Source organism: Penicillium macrosclerotiorum (genome assembly GCF_028827735.1).
Source record: "Penicillium macrosclerotiorum strain IBT 26536 chromosome Unknown utg000006l_segment0_segment0, whole genome shotgun sequence".
Lineage (NCBI taxonomy): Eukaryota > Fungi > Ascomycota > Eurotiomycetes > Eurotiales > Aspergillaceae > Penicillium > Penicillium macrosclerotiorum.
In genome coordinates this window covers 905160-923811 of record NW_026643085.1, presented here as the reverse complement: position 1 = coordinate 923811, position 18652 = coordinate 905160, and the positions used below count along the sequence as shown (strand labels likewise).

The 18652-nt window shown below is 52.6% G+C and overlaps 6 protein-coding genes across 6 annotated transcripts; 3 read left to right on the top strand and 3 right to left on the bottom strand.

The window, feature by feature from the left end:
* Positions 1-18: 18 nt before the first annotated feature.
* Positions 19-1281, bottom strand: N7462_005627 (uncharacterized protein; the record flags this gene model as incomplete). The annotated part of the gene is given in 3 exon segments (XM_057077345.1): positions 19-255; positions 273-1160; positions 1249-1281. The coding sequence occupies 3 exon segments, from the start codon at positions 1279-1281 to the stop codon at positions 19-21; spliced, it is 1158 nt and encodes a 385-aa protein (XP_056932925.1).
* Positions 1282-1942: 661 nt separating this feature from the next.
* On the bottom strand, positions 1943-5023 carry N7462_005626 (uncharacterized protein; the record flags this gene model as incomplete). Its single annotated transcript, XM_057077344.1, has 10 exons — positions 1943-3356; positions 3407-3585; positions 3643-3683; positions 3734-3905; positions 3955-4034; positions 4087-4147; positions 4209-4236; positions 4377-4619; positions 4751-4855; positions 4965-5023. 10 exons carry the CDS (start codon positions 5021-5023, stop codon positions 1943-1945), a joined length of 2382 nt encoding a protein of 793 aa, XP_056932924.1.
* A 609-nt stretch (positions 5024-5632) lies between these two features.
* Positions 5633-7323, bottom strand: sakA (mitogen-activated protein kinase HOG1; the record flags this gene model as incomplete). The annotated part of the gene is made up of 9 exons (XM_057077343.1): positions 5633-5738; positions 5799-5982; positions 6060-6138; positions 6219-6575; positions 6638-6737; positions 6800-6843; positions 6925-7054; positions 7160-7207; positions 7268-7323. The coding sequence occupies 9 exons, from the start codon at positions 7321-7323 to the stop codon at positions 5633-5635; spliced, it is 1104 nt and encodes a 367-aa protein (XP_056932923.1).
* Positions 7324-10351: 3028 nt separating this feature from the next.
* On the top strand, positions 10352-10573 carry N7462_005624 (uncharacterized protein; the record flags this gene model as incomplete). Its single annotated transcript, XM_057077342.1, has 1 exon — positions 10352-10573. One exon carries the CDS (start codon positions 10352-10354, stop codon positions 10571-10573), a length of 222 nt encoding a protein of 73 aa, XP_056932922.1.
* Positions 10574-11125: 552 nt separating this feature from the next.
* Positions 11126-12629, top strand: gpaB (guanine nucleotide-binding protein subunit alpha gpaB; the record flags this gene model as incomplete). The annotated part of the gene is made up of 6 exons (XM_057077341.1): positions 11126-11252; positions 11329-11674; positions 11795-11923; positions 11989-12118; positions 12214-12452; positions 12530-12629. The coding sequence occupies 6 exons, from the start codon at positions 11126-11128 to the stop codon at positions 12627-12629; spliced, it is 1071 nt and encodes a 356-aa protein (XP_056932921.1).
* Positions 12630-15337: 2708 nt separating this feature from the next.
* Positions 15338-18514, top strand: glpV (glycogen phosphorylase; the record flags this gene model as incomplete). The annotated part of the gene is made up of 8 exons (XM_057077340.1): positions 15338-15510; positions 15567-15603; positions 15670-15705; positions 15775-15836; positions 15963-16066; positions 16132-16209; positions 16270-18035; positions 18104-18514. The coding sequence occupies 8 exons, from the start codon at positions 15338-15340 to the stop codon at positions 18512-18514; spliced, it is 2667 nt and encodes an 888-aa protein (XP_056932920.1).
* Positions 18515-18652: the final 138 nt, after the last annotated feature.

Here is an 18652-nt window from a genome sequence, read left to right as displayed (position 1 = left end):
TAAGCAGACTTCCCAATATTATTCTTCCAGAAAATCACCAATGGCCGCAAGCGCCGCTTGCATGACCTCCGGCTGCACCGTAATATGCACGCGAACAAACCCCCGAAAGTCCTGATCGCTACCCAATCCAAAACAAAGACTCCCCGGCGCCAGCAGGACACCCTTTTTCTCCTTCAATTCGCGGCAGAACGCGACGTCGTCAACCGCGACCCCCCACGCGCAAAGCGCACAAAAGCCGTGCCGCCTGCACTCGGTCTCGTCCACGAGCACACGTCCCGATGCCGATCGACGAAGCCGTCCAATAGAGCGAGGTTCGTCTGTGCCAGCGCCAGATGCTTCGCTAGGATAGCTGGGCGGCAACGCTCGCTCAGTGCCTCTGTGGCGATCAGCTCATCGACCGTGCTCAGCGCCATGATCGTATACAGGCTGCGGTCGAAACACCGAGCCCGGATCGCCTCGCTTCGCGTTGCAAGCCAGCCAACTCGGGCCCCGGACAGGCCCCAAGCCTTGCTCATGGAGCTCGTGACGATGATGTTCTGGTACGGCAGCTCAACGAAGGACAGCGGCGTCTCATCCGAGTCATGGAACAGCGGGCGGAAGATTTCGTCCACGAGAAGGGTGAGGTTATGGGCGGCAGCGAGCGCGACGATCTCGGCTTGCGCCGTGCGGGACAGGACTGTGCCCAGCGGGTTGTTTGGGTTGTTGAGGATGATCATTTTCGTGGTTGGCCGGATCAGGGCTTTGAGGGCCTGGATGCTGGTGTGCGCCGGGCTATCCAGGTCCAGGATCCAGTGCGACGCTTCCACGCCAGCTGTGGCTGTGGGGAGCGAGAGCAGCTGCTGGTAACTTGGGTACATAGCAATGACATGGTCGCTGGGGCTGAGGAGGCTCTGGAAGACGAGCGTGTTGGCGCCGGTGGTGCCTTGGGCTGGGAGGATATGCTCTGCTGTGATACCAGCGTTGTATAGAGTGGCAATCTTCTCACGGAGCGCTTCGCTCCCGTCGAAGGGGCTGAGGGTTAGTTTTAGGGTTTGCAGAGATAGGTTGGATGCTGTGGTTTGCTTGTCGGAGGACAGCTGGATCAGGTCCTCTATTGACAGTGCGGGCGTCGCGCTTCCGGCCAGTACCAGCAAGCCATTATTCTTATTGGTTTCAATCCACTGGATGTTTTTGTCAGCGAGGAGGCGACCTATAGCTTTGGGGGACAGTAATATAAGGATGGCGATATGTAGTCATATGAGGACATACCTTGGGAAGCTCGAAGGATGCGAGACTAGTCATGATGCCAAAGAGAATTAGCAGACTTCACGGGTTCGGAGTCATGGGAGCGCTATGAAGCCCTTTTATACATTGCGCGTCCGGTTCGCCTGGGTGATTACTGTTTCTGACTCATTTTTCGAGGCGCGATTAAGCGCGGGGTGGGGATGATCCGTACATACAGTAGCGTTTCAAATGTCTGTTCCGATCCCACTTTCCATCACCACACCAACCACCCACATCTAAACTCGTTACGGCCGCTGTGGCGTATCGTGGATAGAGGGTCATTATAACCTCCTGGCGAAAAGAGAGTATAAGTGAAAGACAAGGCGGGCAGACCCCTGTCTACGCAAAAATTAGATAACTTCACCAAACTCTTCACCTTCGATGCTGTGGGAGGATGCAATGCAATTGATATCTATTTCCGTGTTCTAGTTACATGGACATTTGATCGTCCGTCATTCTCGACACATAACTCATTCATCGTCAATGATTGTCTGCCACGAGTATGGTATGTCCATAGGGTACTGTAAAAAAAATGAAAGAAAAAAAAACGAGAACAAGATTAGAGGTAAGAACAGGAAAGAGAAGTGGAGGAAGTTATGACTTCGAATGGGTATGCCGCGTAACAATGCCAAGTACCTGAATTAATTGGGGATGATTATGTTAATTTTGCGCTGGGCCCCTATGTGCTGGTCGTAGATGCTTTAATCGACTCCTTTGGTGATGCAGACGAGTGCTCTTCCTTGATGGGCAGAGCAGTGATGGTGTTGTCTGCGTGCGTATCGGCTGGTGCAAGATGAGGCTCGCGCTCGCCCGGGTTCAGGTCCACGCGCAATCCGTCGTTAGAATTGAGAGAAACGGCAGAGAATCCATCTGCGTCGGCAGGCTGGTCAGCAGTAGGCTTCTCGTGTTGAGAGCTCAAGCTGGCCTGGCTGTTCGCGGCTCCGGCCTCGTATTCTGGAAACCTCTGGGACAAGGGCGATTTCGGATACATGTCGGATGCATCTGTATCCTCGCGTTTGAGCTCGCTACTGTCACGACGCAGGAGAATATTGCTCCATCTTTTCCTGCGGCTGAGGCTGCGCGTCAGGCCATCGCTATCTTCGCTATGTCGCTGCATAGAGCGACGACGGCCGCGGTCAGAATCGAACACAGTCTCACTAACGACAGGTAGAGTAGGCGTGGAAGGGGACGCAGTCATGCCGGCGCTGGGATTGGGAGAGGAGCTGCGTTTCTCCTGCCATTCCCTGCGCTTCTCACTGGCCCAACTGCCCCAAGAACTGAAGTATGCACCGGCTTTCTGGCCAGCTGCACTGACTGAGGCCTGAGCTTGGCCTACGTCAATAGAGGGTCGTTGTCGAGCACCGAACCAGCCACCAGTGGCTTGGTATGGAGAGTCGGCCGTGGCAGGTGATTGAGAGCCAGTGGCATCTCTATCTATCGAGACCGAGGTACGCTGTGATTGAGCAGCCCTCTCCTCGTTGCGCTTCCTTTGTGCTTCGCGCATGGTTTCGATATCGGACCAAAAGCTGTTGAACGCGGCGCTAACCTTTTTCTGGCCCGTGGCAAAAGATCGGTTCAGCGCCTCCCGGCCCTCGCGTACCCGTTCATCCAGATGAAGATCAGCGACTTGTTGCGTCAGCCGTCGCTGCACATCTTCCATGGTCAAGCCGCCAGCACTTGGGTGCTTTGGCTCGGTGATAGAAAACAGGAGAGCATCCGAGGTGAGTCGAGAGAAAAGGGCATAGTTGGACGTCTTTTGCCACTGAATAAGGAACTCCGCATTGAAGTCAAGAGCTGGATCGCCTTCAATATTGAAATTTTGTAGCTGCGCGCGATTGCGATGAACGGATTCGCCTGCGGTGTATTGGCTGAGCTCCTCATGGTATTTCATGCACGATAAGAGCGCCAACAGGTATTCTTCGAATTGGAGCCGGATAAACTCTTCGGAGCCCATGAAGCCAAGAGTCTTTGGCCGTGAGGGATGTTCGTCATCCCATGTATCATTGACAATCTGAGTGAGAAGGTCGATCCAACGCCTGTCGGCAACAGACAAAGCTAGAGCGTTACGAAGGGGAAGTGATGAGATACTGATGCTATCTTCATCAAGCTGTATCACATTCGATGGATACTGATCAGCTTATACCCTTTTCTCTTGTTGTCGATGAAGGATTCGTTGTCACTCACGTTGATTAAAATATCACTATAGCGATCTTTCTGCTGCAAGAGCAGCGAATTTGTTGACCCTACCACATACGACTTGGTCCCGTCATCGGCCAACAGATCCAGCTGCTGTAGCGGAGTATACGGTCCAAACATGCTTCCCTGATGGAAAAGTTAGAATTCAAATCTTGTTGCATGGAGTTATGCATTGATGCATACCTTCCCAAAGATCTGCAATGGCAATCCCATATATGCCAACACTAGATAGTCAGCACGGCATTCTCGAATTTTTGTCACGGGTTGAACCTACAGGAGTTTCGGTCACTTGTCTTCAGCGATGTCGGTTTCTCAACAGTCCGTGCATACTCGTCGAACGATGGATCCGCACAGTCCTGGAGACTATTGATGAGGCCAGGTATCAAGGAGATAAGAGAAAACTGAATCATGCACAAACGCTCGCAACGGGTGCCGAAAAACAGCATCTATGATAATTAGCAGGCAAACTTGGCGCCCAAATGAGATCTGCCATACCTTAGGCTGCAACAACAAGCCCTTGAACAAAACCAGAGTCTGGTACTTGAATTCATGGATCATTTCTCGGAGCGAAAGACCTTTGATCAGGGTTAGCTAACAGTTGCTGAAACAAGAAGCATCGGTCCATACCCAAATTTTGATCCTTGGGGCCATCATTCAACAGACTGATCACAAGGCCCTCGCGAAATTTCTAAATATGCCAATTGAGTATACTATCTCCTTCAATATAACACAGAAAGAAAAATGCATACCTTCAAAATGTCAATATCCGAAAAGTCACTGTCACTCGGTCTCGGCATTAGCTAATGTCCTTGTTCCCAGATTCCCCATGTATATAGCGAGAAAGGCTCTGGTCTGATCGTCCCAGACCATGTCGATACGGGCATTGTTTGCAACTGAAGACAGGGTTTTCAACATACCGCTGCGCAAACCAAGCCGAGGTCACCACAGAGAGCTTCTCGCGCAATTGTCCTACCCTCTGCGGGCTATCTGTCACAACCACAACAGCCTTTTGAACCGTCGATCGAGTCACTTCAGGCGGGCGATTGATCAGGAGGCTGGAGTCGATCTGGCGGGAACAAGCGATGCCAAAAAGAGAAGTGGCGGGGACCGTTGGCGTTTCCTTCCGGCGAAGTGTGAAATAGGAGAACTCCTCGGTCGAACTAAAGTCGGACGCAAGTTCGGTAGGTCAGCGCATCAGTCCAATAACGCAATCCGGGGTGGCTCCGTCCTCCGAGACCAGCTGATTGAACAGAACGCCGGGAAGGTACAATTCAAACAGGAGGGGCCATACAGGTGTGCGCCATCAGAAAGGGCCATGAATGGAAGTAGTGACCAGTCATTATCGGTGGCCGGGCTTGTTCCTTCATCGCTGATACAATGTTCAATTTCCGGGCCGCTGCAGCTTGCGTTAGTCGATAGTTTTCAGCCCGCCAGTGCTCTGCACTGGGCCATCTCGCATCAGACATCGTGCCTCAGACATGCACAGTTCGAGGGAAGCGACTCACCGCGCATGGTGGAAGTCAATCACCAACACAATCGGATCTTGTTTATGTTGGACCGCCATTGGGGGCGATCCTGCGGGGTTTGAGGGGTGGACAGCAGATTTCCAGGTCGGAAGCAAGGGTTTGAGGGTAGGTCTCCACAGGCAAGGGGCCCGATTCGTTCTGAGATCCCCATAAACAAGCGCGCAAGGAGGAGATCGCAAACCGGACAGGGGAATCCCAATACTGTTATCGCTCACGTGTTGATTGCGGGCGGTGTGAGCCCCGCACTAAACGGGTTTTGCTTTTGGGGGTTCAAGATTACTTTTTAAACCGGATACTTCGAGTAGAGCAAAAATTCAAAAATTCAACATCAAATGCTCAGGACCATGAAATTTCCCCTCACCACCCAATTCTTAATCGACGCCGAAGGAGCTATGGACAATAACTTCCAATAAAGAGAAAGTCATCAGGAGAGACCGGAAAGCAAAAAGGGCTGGAAAAAAAAAGAACAGAACATAAAAGTAACAACATTCACGCCAGCTTTGCGCACATTTCCCAAAATATATGAGAGTCGGGGCTTCCACGCCTAATCAAATCCGAGAAATAAGGGTAAAAAAAAAAAAAAAAAAAAAACAAAAAACAAAAAGAGTAACAGTAAGAGGGAATGCTATGAGGCTGTGATTAAAGACCTATGCAAAGGTCGGAGGCACGCCGCCTTGGACGGCACCCGAGACAAGAGCCTGGCCAGCTTCATTCCCTTGGTCAATGTTGTGGAAATCCAAGATTTCCGAGTACCTAGAATGAAAATGATGAGCAAATGACAGACGACTTGTTCGGTAGAATCCGAAAACCTACATCATAATTTTCCAAGTATCCACGGGCAGATCTGCGTCGTTGAAGGACCAATCGAATTTCTCCTGGGCGACCGGCTCGTCGCTGGGGTCGTGGTAAGGCGCCAGATATTCATGCGCCAATGCCTCATCGGCTCGGATACGCTTCTTGGGGTCGAATACCAACATCCGTTCCAAAAGATCCACGGCTTCAAAATAGTTAGCGCACATGTAAAAGGTGGTAAAGAGAAATTCGGGATCGGAGGGGGGCTCGGATGTGGCGTACCATCGGCATCAGCATTCCGGAACTTATTCGTCAAAGGTTGGCGTTCGCGCTTCGGGAGAGATTTCACAAATCGCAGGGTCTACAGATCGATCGGTCAAAAATTAGCAAAATTCAGATCCTGCCAGATCGAGTGTATAGCGAAAGAAGCAGGGGACTCACGTTCTCGCTGCAGATAGTCTGGATCACATCGTCTGGTGGAGTACCCAACAACTCGGTGATGATCGAGAATTGGTTGACATGGTCCTTTCCGGGGAAGAGCGGTTTGCCCTCCAGCATCTCTGCGAAGATGCAGCCCGCGCTCCAGATATCGACCTCCACGTCATACTTTTGCCAGGTGAGCATGATTTCGGGAGCTCGATAATACCTTGTTGAGACATAACCGGTCATCTGGGGGTCCTGGATGCGAGCCAGGCCAAAGTCACAGATTTTCAAGTCGCAGTTTTCATTAATTAAGATATTGCTGGGCTTGAGGTCCCGGTGGACCACACCGGCCGAGTGAACGTATTTCAATCCCCGCTATACGGCTGTCAGAAGAGATACGAGATGAGAAGGTTTCTTGGTTGGCACAGAAAACTCACGAGGATCTGATAGAGGAAGTACTGAATGAATTGTTTTTCGAGGGGGCGAGAAGTCAAGAGACGGTGGAGATCCGTACCCAAGAGTTCGGTCACAAAGTAGCTGCCATAGCCATGAAATTAGTATCGTTTTCTCGTCGACCCTCGGTAAATGGTGAGGCGTACATATCCTCGAGGGGAGAAATAAAGATATCGCTTAAGCTGATGATCTGTGGGGGAGAGGTCAGTTCACTTGCTCCCGCGCTGGAGGGGGTCTAGGTGAGAGAGGGGGAGGGGAGGGGTCAACCCACATTCTCATGACGCAGGTGCTTGAGCAGCTTCAGTTCGCGATAGGTGCGCTTTGAGAGGACCGGGGTGCTGAAAGGCTTCATGATCTTCTTGACGGCGACCGGCTGGGCTGTCAATTGGTCTCGCGCGGAGCTATCGGAGACACGTTCCGGGTTAGCTGGTCGGGAAGGGCAAGATGCCGGGCGCGGGGCCTGCGCGATGAGCCTACGAAGGCCGAAGGCGGAAGACATCACTCACCAGACCAGCCCGAAGGCTCCCATACCGACCGGCTGTAAGTCCGTATACCTGGAAAGACCATGATCTCAGCAATCGAATCCCCCAAGGGGCCAAGAGGGCAATGCGAACCGGCTGGTGATCTCGAACGTGGTGCCGAAGATCTGGGACCGTACGAATTCCGCCATGTTGAGGGAGGGCAAAGAGCGACAGGATAGCAAAAGGCAGAGAGAGTGTTTGAGAAGCTTCAAAAAAAAGCAAGAAGAAAGGGGTATGACGGAGAAGAGTAGCGGGCAGGCAAGCGGGCAGGCGGGCAGGAAAGGATGTGGGGAAGGGCCCTTTTCGGTGAAAAGCAGAGAAAACAAGGACGATGACGTTCGCGACCGCCCAGGCAGGTTTCCAGGCGGCTGACTCAGCACCCGGGCACCGCTAAGTTACAATGCAAGCCGCGTTCCTTGATTTTCCCACGCTCCATCCAGGACGTTCAATTCCCCCTTTCCCCAAGGACCATCTGGATTGCCAGGGGGACCCGATCGGGGGCTGCAGACGGGAGTCCATTGTTCTGGTTCTTTTGGGTTTTTGGTTCTTCGTGTCCCCTCTGACCTGAGAGAAGCTCGGTTCCCGGTCGGGGAGAATCGTGTACCACTTGTTCGCCCACCAAGCCACCAAGCCCACCAAGCCCACCAAGCCCACTAAGCCCACCCGTGTCTAGCGCCGACTCGGACTCTCCTCGAGCCTCTCTCCACCCACCACGCGGCCGAGGCCAGACCCGGTCGATGAACCCGGAAGAGGTTTCCCAGCCTACGAGCTCCAGAATGTTCTCTTTCCCTCTCTCTCCCTGTCCCTGTCGGGCCCTTCTGGAGCACCCTATCTCGTTCGATCCTATGATATTTTGATGTTCCCATTGGGTCGCACGACAGGTCATCGACAGCGTCTGCAAGGGTTTTCGTCCCGAGGACACCGGGCCCCCTCTGGACCTTCTGTACTCGTCGACTTGAGGATCACCGAATCCGACGACTGGATCCGAAAGATCGGAGCATCTCCCTCCAAACAATTCATGAACATGAACACCAGTACAATCATATTCTAATATGCTATCATGCTATCATCCCAGAAGCTCTCATCTTTTTATACCATAATATAAGCATTTATATGTTACACAATACCACCCAATGACTGCTACTGCTACTGCTGCTACCACTATTACCAGCTTTATATCTTATACCTATGTTGACTATAGTATTATGATCATGATTATGATTCCCATCATTAGTATTGATGTGGTCTCTGGCGACCCCTTTCCCCTCCCCTCTTCTCTCTGCTCTGCTGGACGGCCTGTCGATCCGGAGCCCGACTCCCCACCGAATCCCCTCCATTAACCGCGCTTAGCCCGCGAGCTGCCCACCTCGATCACACCTGCTGCGTTGTGCGGCTGTCATTCGTGGTGCATTGGGTACTTGGGCCTGCTCTCCTGTACTCCTGTGCTCCTGTGCTCGTCTCATGTTGTCCCCGTTTGGTCTAGACCCAGATCGTTGGATCGTTGAGGACCGGCCGCTTCCGTCAATTATGGTTGGATTCGAACTGCGCCGTCCGATAAGATGCCCAACCCCGGTGACGTGGTGGTCGAGCACCAAGTGGCTTCTCCTTTGCTTCTTGTCCCTTTTTTTTAGGGAGGGGCCAGGGGAGATTGCTCTACTAATTTTCCTTCTTTTTTTTTTGGGAGGGGGAATGGAGGTAGGGGGCTCGATAGAATGATGACAATTAAATAATTTGATACCGGTGAGTCTCTTCCCAGGCTCTGGTGCAGATGGGGTATTGCAGGTGTCAGGCATCGCGAACTTGAGACATATGAAACACGGGGAGCCACACTACTGCATGTCAAAGGCAATTTTCAAGTGGAGGCCTCGATTTTTCTCGATGGAGAATTAAGTTCTGTCACATCAGATCAGGGACACATGATGCATGGGGGAGGTGCCTCGTTCCGACTCCAGATGTAAATATATATCTCGAGACGCTGTCTCGCGTTCGACACCCGGCACACCGCATGTCTCGATCTTTGAAGGTGTCAGTTATGGTATGCTGACGGGCCAGTAATCATGTGGTGTGTCCTCCCCCCTCTCTCATCAGCATACGATGTCGTATTATCCAGTCCCTTACCGCATGAACCAACCGCAGTCAGGTGCCCAACCCACGCCAACACGGTGAATCTATTGGTGCCTGAAGTACCAGGCTGCAACTCCCTCTCTCTCTGGTCTCGCTCGATTTCCATGTGCGTCACGACTCTTCATGGAGGGGTATATGCCCGATGATTTCGTCTGTACATAGTCCCATATTACATACAGCTGTGTAGACAACTGTGAACTCCCTAATACTACTGACCAGTTACTACTAACTTACTTAGCAACTACGTTATTGGTCTGTTAGTAAGCGAGCTAGCTAACTGTTAGTCGCGTCGAGTAATTCATTGGACCTGTCCCATTGTCCTCTAGATCCTGTCTCGATCAAGATCGTCAGGATCTCATCGGCACTGATCTATCGATCTCCAATTTGATCTACTGCCCGCAATGCAACCTCTCGCATGATCTGATGCGGCGAATCACACTGTGAGGCGCACCGAGCACCAACACAATTTCCCATCCTGCCAAGTGTTCGTATCCGGTATTTAGGGGCAAGCGCCCGTAGTGAGGCAACGAAGAGGAAACCCTCGAGGAAGTATAGAGAAGTATGAAGCCTGCGACTGAGCCATCGGCGGCTGTGACCAGCCGTTCCCCCCATTCAACCGGTTTCCCCCCAACGCTGTAGGCGCCCTGGATGAAAGGGTCCCGTGCGGATCAGCCTTGGTGCACCGTGGCTAAAAGGGGCAAAATAGAGCAACATGCCCGTTTGGCTGTGATAGAGGGCTGTGATGACTGTGATGGCCCCCAGAAGCCCTGATTGGGGGAAGAGGGGAATTGGGCTGGGGCTTTTGTGTCTTGTTACCTGTTGGTAATTCAAGTATTTTGGCACCCCAAAAAGCCTCACCAAAATTACTTGGCCCCAACGCTCAAGAGGTTTCGCGCTCGTGTACGCCGTACGGTGGAGAACGGGAGAGGGCGCCCAGCGGAGGCGGAGGAGCAAAGGAGCAAAACAAGTGCAAATTTACCTACTGCCAACACGAGGGCGAAAGTGTCCCAAGGTTTTTTTTAAGGTATTTCGAGCTGGCTGGGTATGGCCGGTATGGCAGTGCTAGACAGTACGGGACCGTATCGAACGACAGAGGAACAGTCTGGTCGCTTCCGACATGACCACCGGCGTCGCCTGTGGCAGACCCCGTCCGTCCGGGTCCAACGGGTCACAAAACACGTCCGTACCGGTCATGACCGGCCTGTCAGCTCAGCCCTCCAGCCTGTGTTTCTTACCGCTGGTACCGCGGTGACGACGTCTGACTTCCCCCCGTAATCGCTGGCATCTCCACTCCCCCAGCATGACGATGGTCGCACTGGCACCTCTCTGACTCCACGACACTTCTGAGATGACTCTGCCGCTCATCCGTCTCGCTTCTCTCCTCCTTTGATCCTCCCTCCAACCTCCTCTATCCTCCGGCTTCGACTCTTCCGATTCCACGACCTCCCTTCTCTCCGCACTTGCTGAGCTTTTTTACGATCCCGCCCGTCGCAAGTCCCTCCGGAACCCTTGCGGTCTTCTCCCTCTCCTCTCCTCCGAGCCCTCCCTTCTCCTCACCCCCGCCTTTTCACCCTCGCCGTTATTCTTTGCGACCCTTGGACTGGCGCAAAGCTGTCATCTACCCTTCTCCTCCGGGTCGAGTATTTTGACCTCCCGTTGGTGGGCGGGCCGTCCGAAACCAAGCGAAGGCTGCGGCCGTCCCGACGGGCTGACACCGATCGCTTCCGCGCGCGACGAACAAGTCCCCTTTTCCTCCCGGTGGCTTGAGAATCCGGAAGACCTCCACCGACAATCAGGAATTGACTTCATTCCACCCTGTCGTGAATTATGGGGCTCTGTTTCAGCGCCGAGTCCGCGGGGGATGCGGAGCAGAAGAAGAGAAGCCAGATGATTGATCGGAAGCTCGAGGAAGACTCCAAACGGCTACGTAGGGAATGCAAGATCCTCTTGTTGGGTAGGTAGCTCTCGCGCCGGTCGTCGCGCACGATGCCCCCCCTTCCCTCCCAGCGGACACTGACTCGTAATTGCAGGCTCCGGAGAGAGTGGCAAGTCCACGATCGTCAAGCAGATGAAGATTATTCACCAGAATGGCTACACGGTTGAAGAGCTGGCTCTGTACCGGTTAACCGTTTACAAAAACCTGCTCGACTGTGCCAAGGCTCTCATCGAAGCATACCATCATTTCTCGCTCGAGCCGAGCAGCCAGAAGGTGCAGGACTACATCGCCTTTTTAGAAGAATACCACGTGGACCCCGATCCCAATACTCCCCTCGATGCAAAAGTCGGAGATGCCGTCACATATCTCTGGAACGATCCGTGCACATCAACCGTCTTGGAACGCCAAAATGAATTCTATTTAATGGATTCCGCGCCATAGTAAGCCCCCCCCCGGCAGCTGTGTCGGATTTTTTTGTCCTAGTCTATTTCTTTTCCCCTCGCCACGTTACGGCCAGCAACAGGGAAAGGCTGCAGGCTGCGTTGCTAACTGGTGACTAGTTTCTTCGAGGAAGCCAAGCGAATAACAGCCTCTGACTATATTCCCAATGTGTCCGATGTGCTTCGAGCACGTACGAAGACCACTGGTATATATGAAACACGATTCACCATGGGTCAATTGAGCATACAGTACGTCACTCGCGCGGCTTTTATCCGCCAGTCTCTATATTCTCAGTCACTAATGAGGTCTATAGCATGTTCGACGTTGGTGGCCAGCGCAGTGAGCGAAAAAAATGGATCCATTGCTTTGAAAATGTCACCTCCATCATCTTCTGTGTCGCTTTGAGTGAATATGACCAGACCCTCTTAGAAGAGAGCAATCAAGTCAGTCCTCCCATCCACGTCTCTCATCTCCCACCTCTCCCTCCGTGGCGCATTCCATCTGATCAGACTCCATGGAACTAACTGTCTTGTTTTAGAACCGTATGATGGAGAGTTTGGTTCTTTTCGATTCGGTGGTCAATTCTCGGTGGTTCATGCGGACCAGTATCATCCTCTTCCTGAACAAGGTGGACTTGTTCCGACAAAAGCTACCTCGCTCCCCATTGAGCAATTACTTCCCAGACTACTCGGGTGGTAACGATGTCAACCGTGCGGCCAAGTATCTCCTTTGGCGATTCAACCAGGTGAACCGGGCACATTTGAACCTATATCCCCAGTAAGTCTTTCACGGACCTGTTTCCCCTCCGCCCTTCTAGCCGAAGTGCGCACATGCTGATCCACGAGGTTCTGTAGTCTCACCCAGGCGACCGATACCACCAATATCCGACTGGTCTTTGCAGCGGTCAAAGAGACCATTTTGCAGAACGCTTTGAAGGATTCTGGCATTCTATGAGCTGCTGGACAGTCTTGGAACCCGGCCGCCCTCTCCATTATCTTCATACCTCTCTTCTGACCCCCTTCACGAATTCTCCGACTTCCTTCTGTCCTCTCCGCAACTCACCCTCTCATCTATCTGGCCTTCGCCCTCCTCCCTCTCTCTCTCTCTCTCTCTTCTGGGGGACCGCTGCAGATAACCCTTACGATTCAACCATACCCGTGCGATTTTCCGTTATTTGCTTATTATCTCTGGATCTTTGGACTGGTTAGCTGCTGGCGTTTCATGGCGCTTCTCTCGATTCCCCCTTTCCCCTGGTTTGGAAATTTCCCCAAGCGCTGCCTCGGCTGTCCTCCACTTTGTATTTACATTGGGGGCAAACCTGTCTTCTCCTTTCCTCTTTCCTCTTTGGGTGGGAATTTTCTGGACTCGAGGATTCCCATGTCCGGTGGCGGACTTCCTATGTTGTCTCCAGCCCTACTTCTCTATTTTCCGATTCCGATTCCGATTCCTGACGAGGATTCCATTTTCAACTCTCCAAAAAGTCGACCGGACCTCCTATTTTTTTTTCTCTTTTTTTTTCTTTTTTTTTTTCTCTTTTATTTTTTTCTTCTCTTTTTTGATCGACCCTCACGGGCGTGTGTTATTGGTATCAGCCATTTTCATATCTCATGAACGATCCTTGCGCTGGATCGATTTATCATTGTTTATTTTTTGATTTGCTGTCTCATTTTCTTTTTTTTTTTTTGCTTCTAGCCCTTCTATCAAATGCATACCTCGGCGGATCTGCCTTTTTTTTCTTCTCCTTCCTCTTTCGCCGGTCAGGTCTGTTTCGGGATTGCGTCTCTCCTCTGGTTGGTTTTTTTTTTGTTTCCTCTTTCTCCTACTTGGACCTGCAATTTCTAGCGATCTGATGCATCTAATGCTTTCCCTTCCCTCTCACCGTCTCGCAATGCTTCTTGCTTTCCCTCCTCTCGCTCCCCTCCTTGCCCTCTTGACCCCCTATGCTCTTCGTTGTATTATTCGAGCGTCCTTTACCTGTACAGTGGCCTAGTGGACCTTCTGCTCTTTCCCCGCCGAACGGTCTCTCTTTCACGTTCCCTCCTCGCATAGACCGAACCCGTGGCCATCCTTAAGAGACGACGATCTTCTGCTCTTGTTTCGAGGCGGGGTGGGGCAGTCATCTCGGAACGTGTGCACGGTGCTTCTTCCCTTCTCCCGTTCTCCTCTTCTCCGCTGCCCAGTGGTACATGGTACGGCGTATATTCCTCGCTTCGGCTCTATCAGCCTCGAAACCATGGGGAATTAACTTTTTTTTTTTTTCTTGTCTATTCCTTTCCTTTTTTTTTGTGACTTTATCTGGTCCTGATTGGCCTGTCACCTTCCCCGTGAGTTCTTTGGCTGCAGCAGCCTTTTTGGCTGTCCGAGAGGCCGCATTTAGGTTTAGTGAATCCCCGTAGATGCGGGGAGAGAGAGAGAGAGAGAAATCAAATAACAATCGCAATCCCTCCGTCCTTCCCTTGTCGTCTTCATTTCTTCCCCATGATGTCTGCCCTGGGCGAGTCCGCTAGCTTCTGGATCGGGCCGGCAACCGTGTCGTCAGTGGCTGGAGGTAGATGCAGCTCCGTTGGGGCTTTGCGTCTCTCTCTCCTTCTCGCGCGCTCCCCGCACCCTCGAGCTCCAGCGGGGCGCCGGGGGGACGATTGAGGACGGGTATGTCTCATCCGCTAGGACCTCTCCGGCCCATGGGCGATGGTCTGACGGTCGATGTACTCGCAGGCAGTGGGCTGATATCTGTGGATGGGGCCTGATATCTCCGATCTTGGATATTCGGCTGAGGCCCGTGCGAGAGCGCCGTTGTGGCCTGATGGCGATGGAGAGGGGGAACTCCCGCGATGCAGCAGGGAAACGAAGGAATGCGTTGGCTGAGGACGTTCCAGTCCCCTGAGTCTCCTGGTGCCCTGGTCCCCTGTTGCCGTGTATCCATGAATCCAGGGATCCCTGAATCCAGCAATCCCGCAATCCGCGTTGGGAATGAGCGGAGTCTGTGGTGGACGTCACGACGGAGTTGTGACGATCCCGCGGCCCCACTCGAGCTCTCGAGCTCGAGCTGCACGATGTCCTATGACTTCGGCCTTTGCTCTGCTGCGGAGTGGCACGGAGTCTTCGAAACAGGATCATAGACTGGGGACTAGATCCTAGACACGAGACACGAGACACTAGAGCCTAGAGACTAGAGACTAGAGACTCGAGACTCCGGATAGCTGGCGAGTCTCACGGAGTCTCGCGTCCGCGAGGCCCCGCTATACACCTCGAAGTATGCGACCCATGTAGAGCAAGATCGTAGACGTCTTCTACTTCCCTCGCGCAGCCCCGTCCACGTCGCAGCGTCTTTCGCTCGGTCCGAACGTGTTCGGTATCGCAACTTGTACTTGTTCCCCTCCCCCTTCGTCCTGCTCCACCTGAAGCGGACGAGGCCTTGGTCTTGCGCCCCTCCTTCCTGGTGTCACCCAACGCCCTGCCCCTCTTGCTCTCTCTCTCTCTCTCTCTCTCTCTCTCTCTCTTCTCTCTTCTCTCTTCTCTCGCTGCCCCCTCTTCCCCTTTCCAACTCTCTCAAATCCCAGCCTGTTCGCCGTGATCCTACTTCCTGTCGGCCTCATTCCCGTTCCCCCATACACGCTATCCATCTTCCGTGACCCTTTGCGGCTCGTACTGTCATGGAACCCATGTCGTCTACTGGCCGTGAGCGCAGACCCTCCGTCGGAGCTCCCATTGCGGACCTCCAAGGCCCTGTCGGCCCGGGGTTCAGTCGCCCGAAGCATAAGCGCACGTTCACGGGATTCGGCCCCGCCGAGATCAAGAGCGTCGAAGCCAGCATCCCCGAGCCATTGCGAGAGGCGTACGTGCCCAGTTCCTTCCCGATCGTCCGCAAGTAGATAGACTGACCGATGTGAGCCGGAGCCCGGCAAATGCAGATGGCGCAATCATGTCCGTTTTCTCCAGGAGACCATGAAAGGGAGAGTTGATGCCCTCGTATGCTAATGCAGCCGCTCAATAGTCCGCCACGGAATTCAAGACCAAGGAGGAATTTGAGGTTTGTCTGTCCTCGCCGACAGTTTCGGCTGACCAGGCTGACCATCGTGACCTTTTCCCCGCACCGTAGAAAGAATTTGTGCGCCATATCGAGACGACTCTCGCTCGATCGCTGTACAATTGCGATGAATTGTACCCAGCCCCCATCCTCTGCCTTCTCAGCCCATGAAATCTATTTATATATCTATCTATCTACCCAGACATATATCGAGATACATGTGTTTTGCAAGCATACGCGTCTGACTAGTCTACCAACAGGGCGGCCTACTCGGGCACGGCACTCGCCTTTCGAGATCGGCTCATCATTGAATGGAACCGAACTCAACAACGCCAGACCTTTGCGGATCAGAAGCGAGTCTACTGTAAGTGTGATGAAAAGATCAAGTTTGAACCCGAGCGCGACCCTATCTCTAACGCGGCTCTCTAGATCTCTCGCTCGAATTCCTGATGGGTAGAGCCCTGGACAATGCAATGCTCAATGTAGGAATGAAAGATGTCGCACGAGGTGGGTTTGCTCTGAACGTGTACGCCTCTCAGAAAGCGATTGCAGGCTAACCAAAAGCAGACGGCTTGAAAGATCTCGGATTCCGGATCGAGGATGCGATCAACCAGGAGCATGATGCGGCGCTGGGCAATGGCGGCCTCGGCCGGTTGGCGGCGTGCTTCATGGATAGCATGGCCACCCTGAACTATCCCGCCTGGGGCTACGGACTGCGATACCGCTATGGTATTTTCAAGCAGGAGATAGTCAACGGCTACCAGGTGGAGATTCCAGACTATTGGCTCGACAACAACCCGTGGGAATTCCCTCGTCACGATATTACGGTTGATATTCAGTTCCATGGCCATGTGGAGAAATATCAAGACGAGGCCGGTAAAACATGCAGCTCCTGGACGGGTGGAGAGACCGTCCAAGCGGTTGCCTACGATGTGCCCATCCCGGGTTATGGCACCAAGACGACCAATAACCTCCGACTGTGGTCCAGCAAGGCGAGCAGCGGAGAGTTCGATTTCCAGAAATTCAATGCGGGCGACTATGAGAGCGCGGTGGCCGACCAGCAGAACGCCGAGACAATTTCCGCGGTTTTGTATCCCAATGATAACCTCGAGCGTGGCAAAGAGCTTCGCCTGAAGCAGCAGTACTTTTGGTGCGCCGCTTCACTCTATGACATCGTGCGACGATTCAAGAAAACTAAGCGGGCATGGAGCGACTTCCCGGACCAGATTGCCATCCAACTTAATGACACTCACCCGACCCTGGCCATCGTCGAGCTACAGCGGATCCTGATTGACGTGGAGGGTCTGGAATGGGACGAAGCCTGGCGTATCGTGACGGGCACCTTCGGATACACCAACCACACAGTGCTTCCGGAAGCGTTGGAGAAATGGTCGGTTCCTTTGATGAGCAACCTTCTGCCACGACACCTGCAAATCATCTATGATATCAATCTCTACTTCCTCCAATCTGTGGAGAAGCGATTCCCCAATGACCGGGACATGCTGTCTCGAGTATCCGTCATCGAAGAATCCCACCCGCAGATGGTGCGGATGGCCCACATTGCAATTATCGGATCTCATAAAGTCAATGGCGTGGCTGAACTTCATTCTGATCTCATCAAGACCACAATCTTCAAAGACTTTGTGAAGATCTACGGGCCCGATCGCTTCACCAATGTGACCAACGGCATTACCTCCAGACGTTGGTTGCACCAGGCAAACCCATCGCTTTCCGCTTTAATTGCGGACAAACTAGGCGGGTATGAATTCTTGACCGATCTAACCCTCCTGGATAAACTCGAGGCCTTCGTGGATGACAAGAATTTCCGCCGGGAGTGGGCCGATATCAAGGCTAACAATAAACTCCGGCTCGCCAAACTGATCAAGGATGTCACTGGATATTCTGTGAATCCAAACTCCCTGTTCGATGTGCAAGTAAAACGCATCCATGAATACAAGCGCCAGCAGCTCAATATTTTCGGTGTGATTCATCGTTACCTCACCATCAAGGCCATGTCTGCTGAAGAGCGGAAGAAGGTGGTCCCGCGTGTTTCGATCTTTGGCGGCAAGGCGGCTCCCGGGTACTGGATGGCCAAATCCATCATTTATCTGATCAACAGCGTTGCTGCAGTAGTGAACAAGGATGAGGAGATCGGTGATCTTCTGAAGGTCATCTTCATCGAGGATTATAATGTCAGCAAAGCGGAAATCATCTGCCCGGCATCGGATATCAGCGAGCACATCTCCACCGCTGGAACCGAGGCTAGTGGTACCAGTAACATGAAATTCGTCCTCAACGGGGGCCTGATTATTGGTACATGTGATGGAGCCAACGTAAGTCCTACGAAAGCACTTTTCTCCCTTTGCAAATGATCACTTCACTAAGACCATGTGACCAACAGATTGAAATCACTCGCGAGATCGGGGAGCAGAACATCTTTTTGTTCGGCAACCTCGCTGAAGACGTCGAGGAGCTACGCCACCGACACTACTATGGCGACTTCCAGCTCGATCCACATCTCAAGAAGGTGTTTGATGCGATCAAGGCAGGCACCTTCGGGGACGCCGGTTCATTTGCGTCATTGATGTCCTCGATCGAGGAGCATGGAGACTATTATCTTGTTTCGGACGACTTCAATTCCTACATCACCACGCATGAGATGGTCGACAAGGAGTTCCAAAACAAGGAGGAGTGGCTGGTCAAGTCGATCACCAGCGTCGCCCGTATGGGCTTCTTCTCCATGGACCGGGTGACGGCTGAATATGCGGATAGTATCTGGAATGTTGAGCCGCTGGATGTTAGCAGGGGTTGAAAGTTGAGAGTGTTTACCTTGATATTGTTGCGGACTTTTTAATTAATTTGATGTTCTAGCCAGTTGCCCTAACTTGGCTTTCTGCTTGCTTTTTTTTCTCTCTTTTCCTTCCCTTTTCTTTTCTTTTCTTTTTGCATG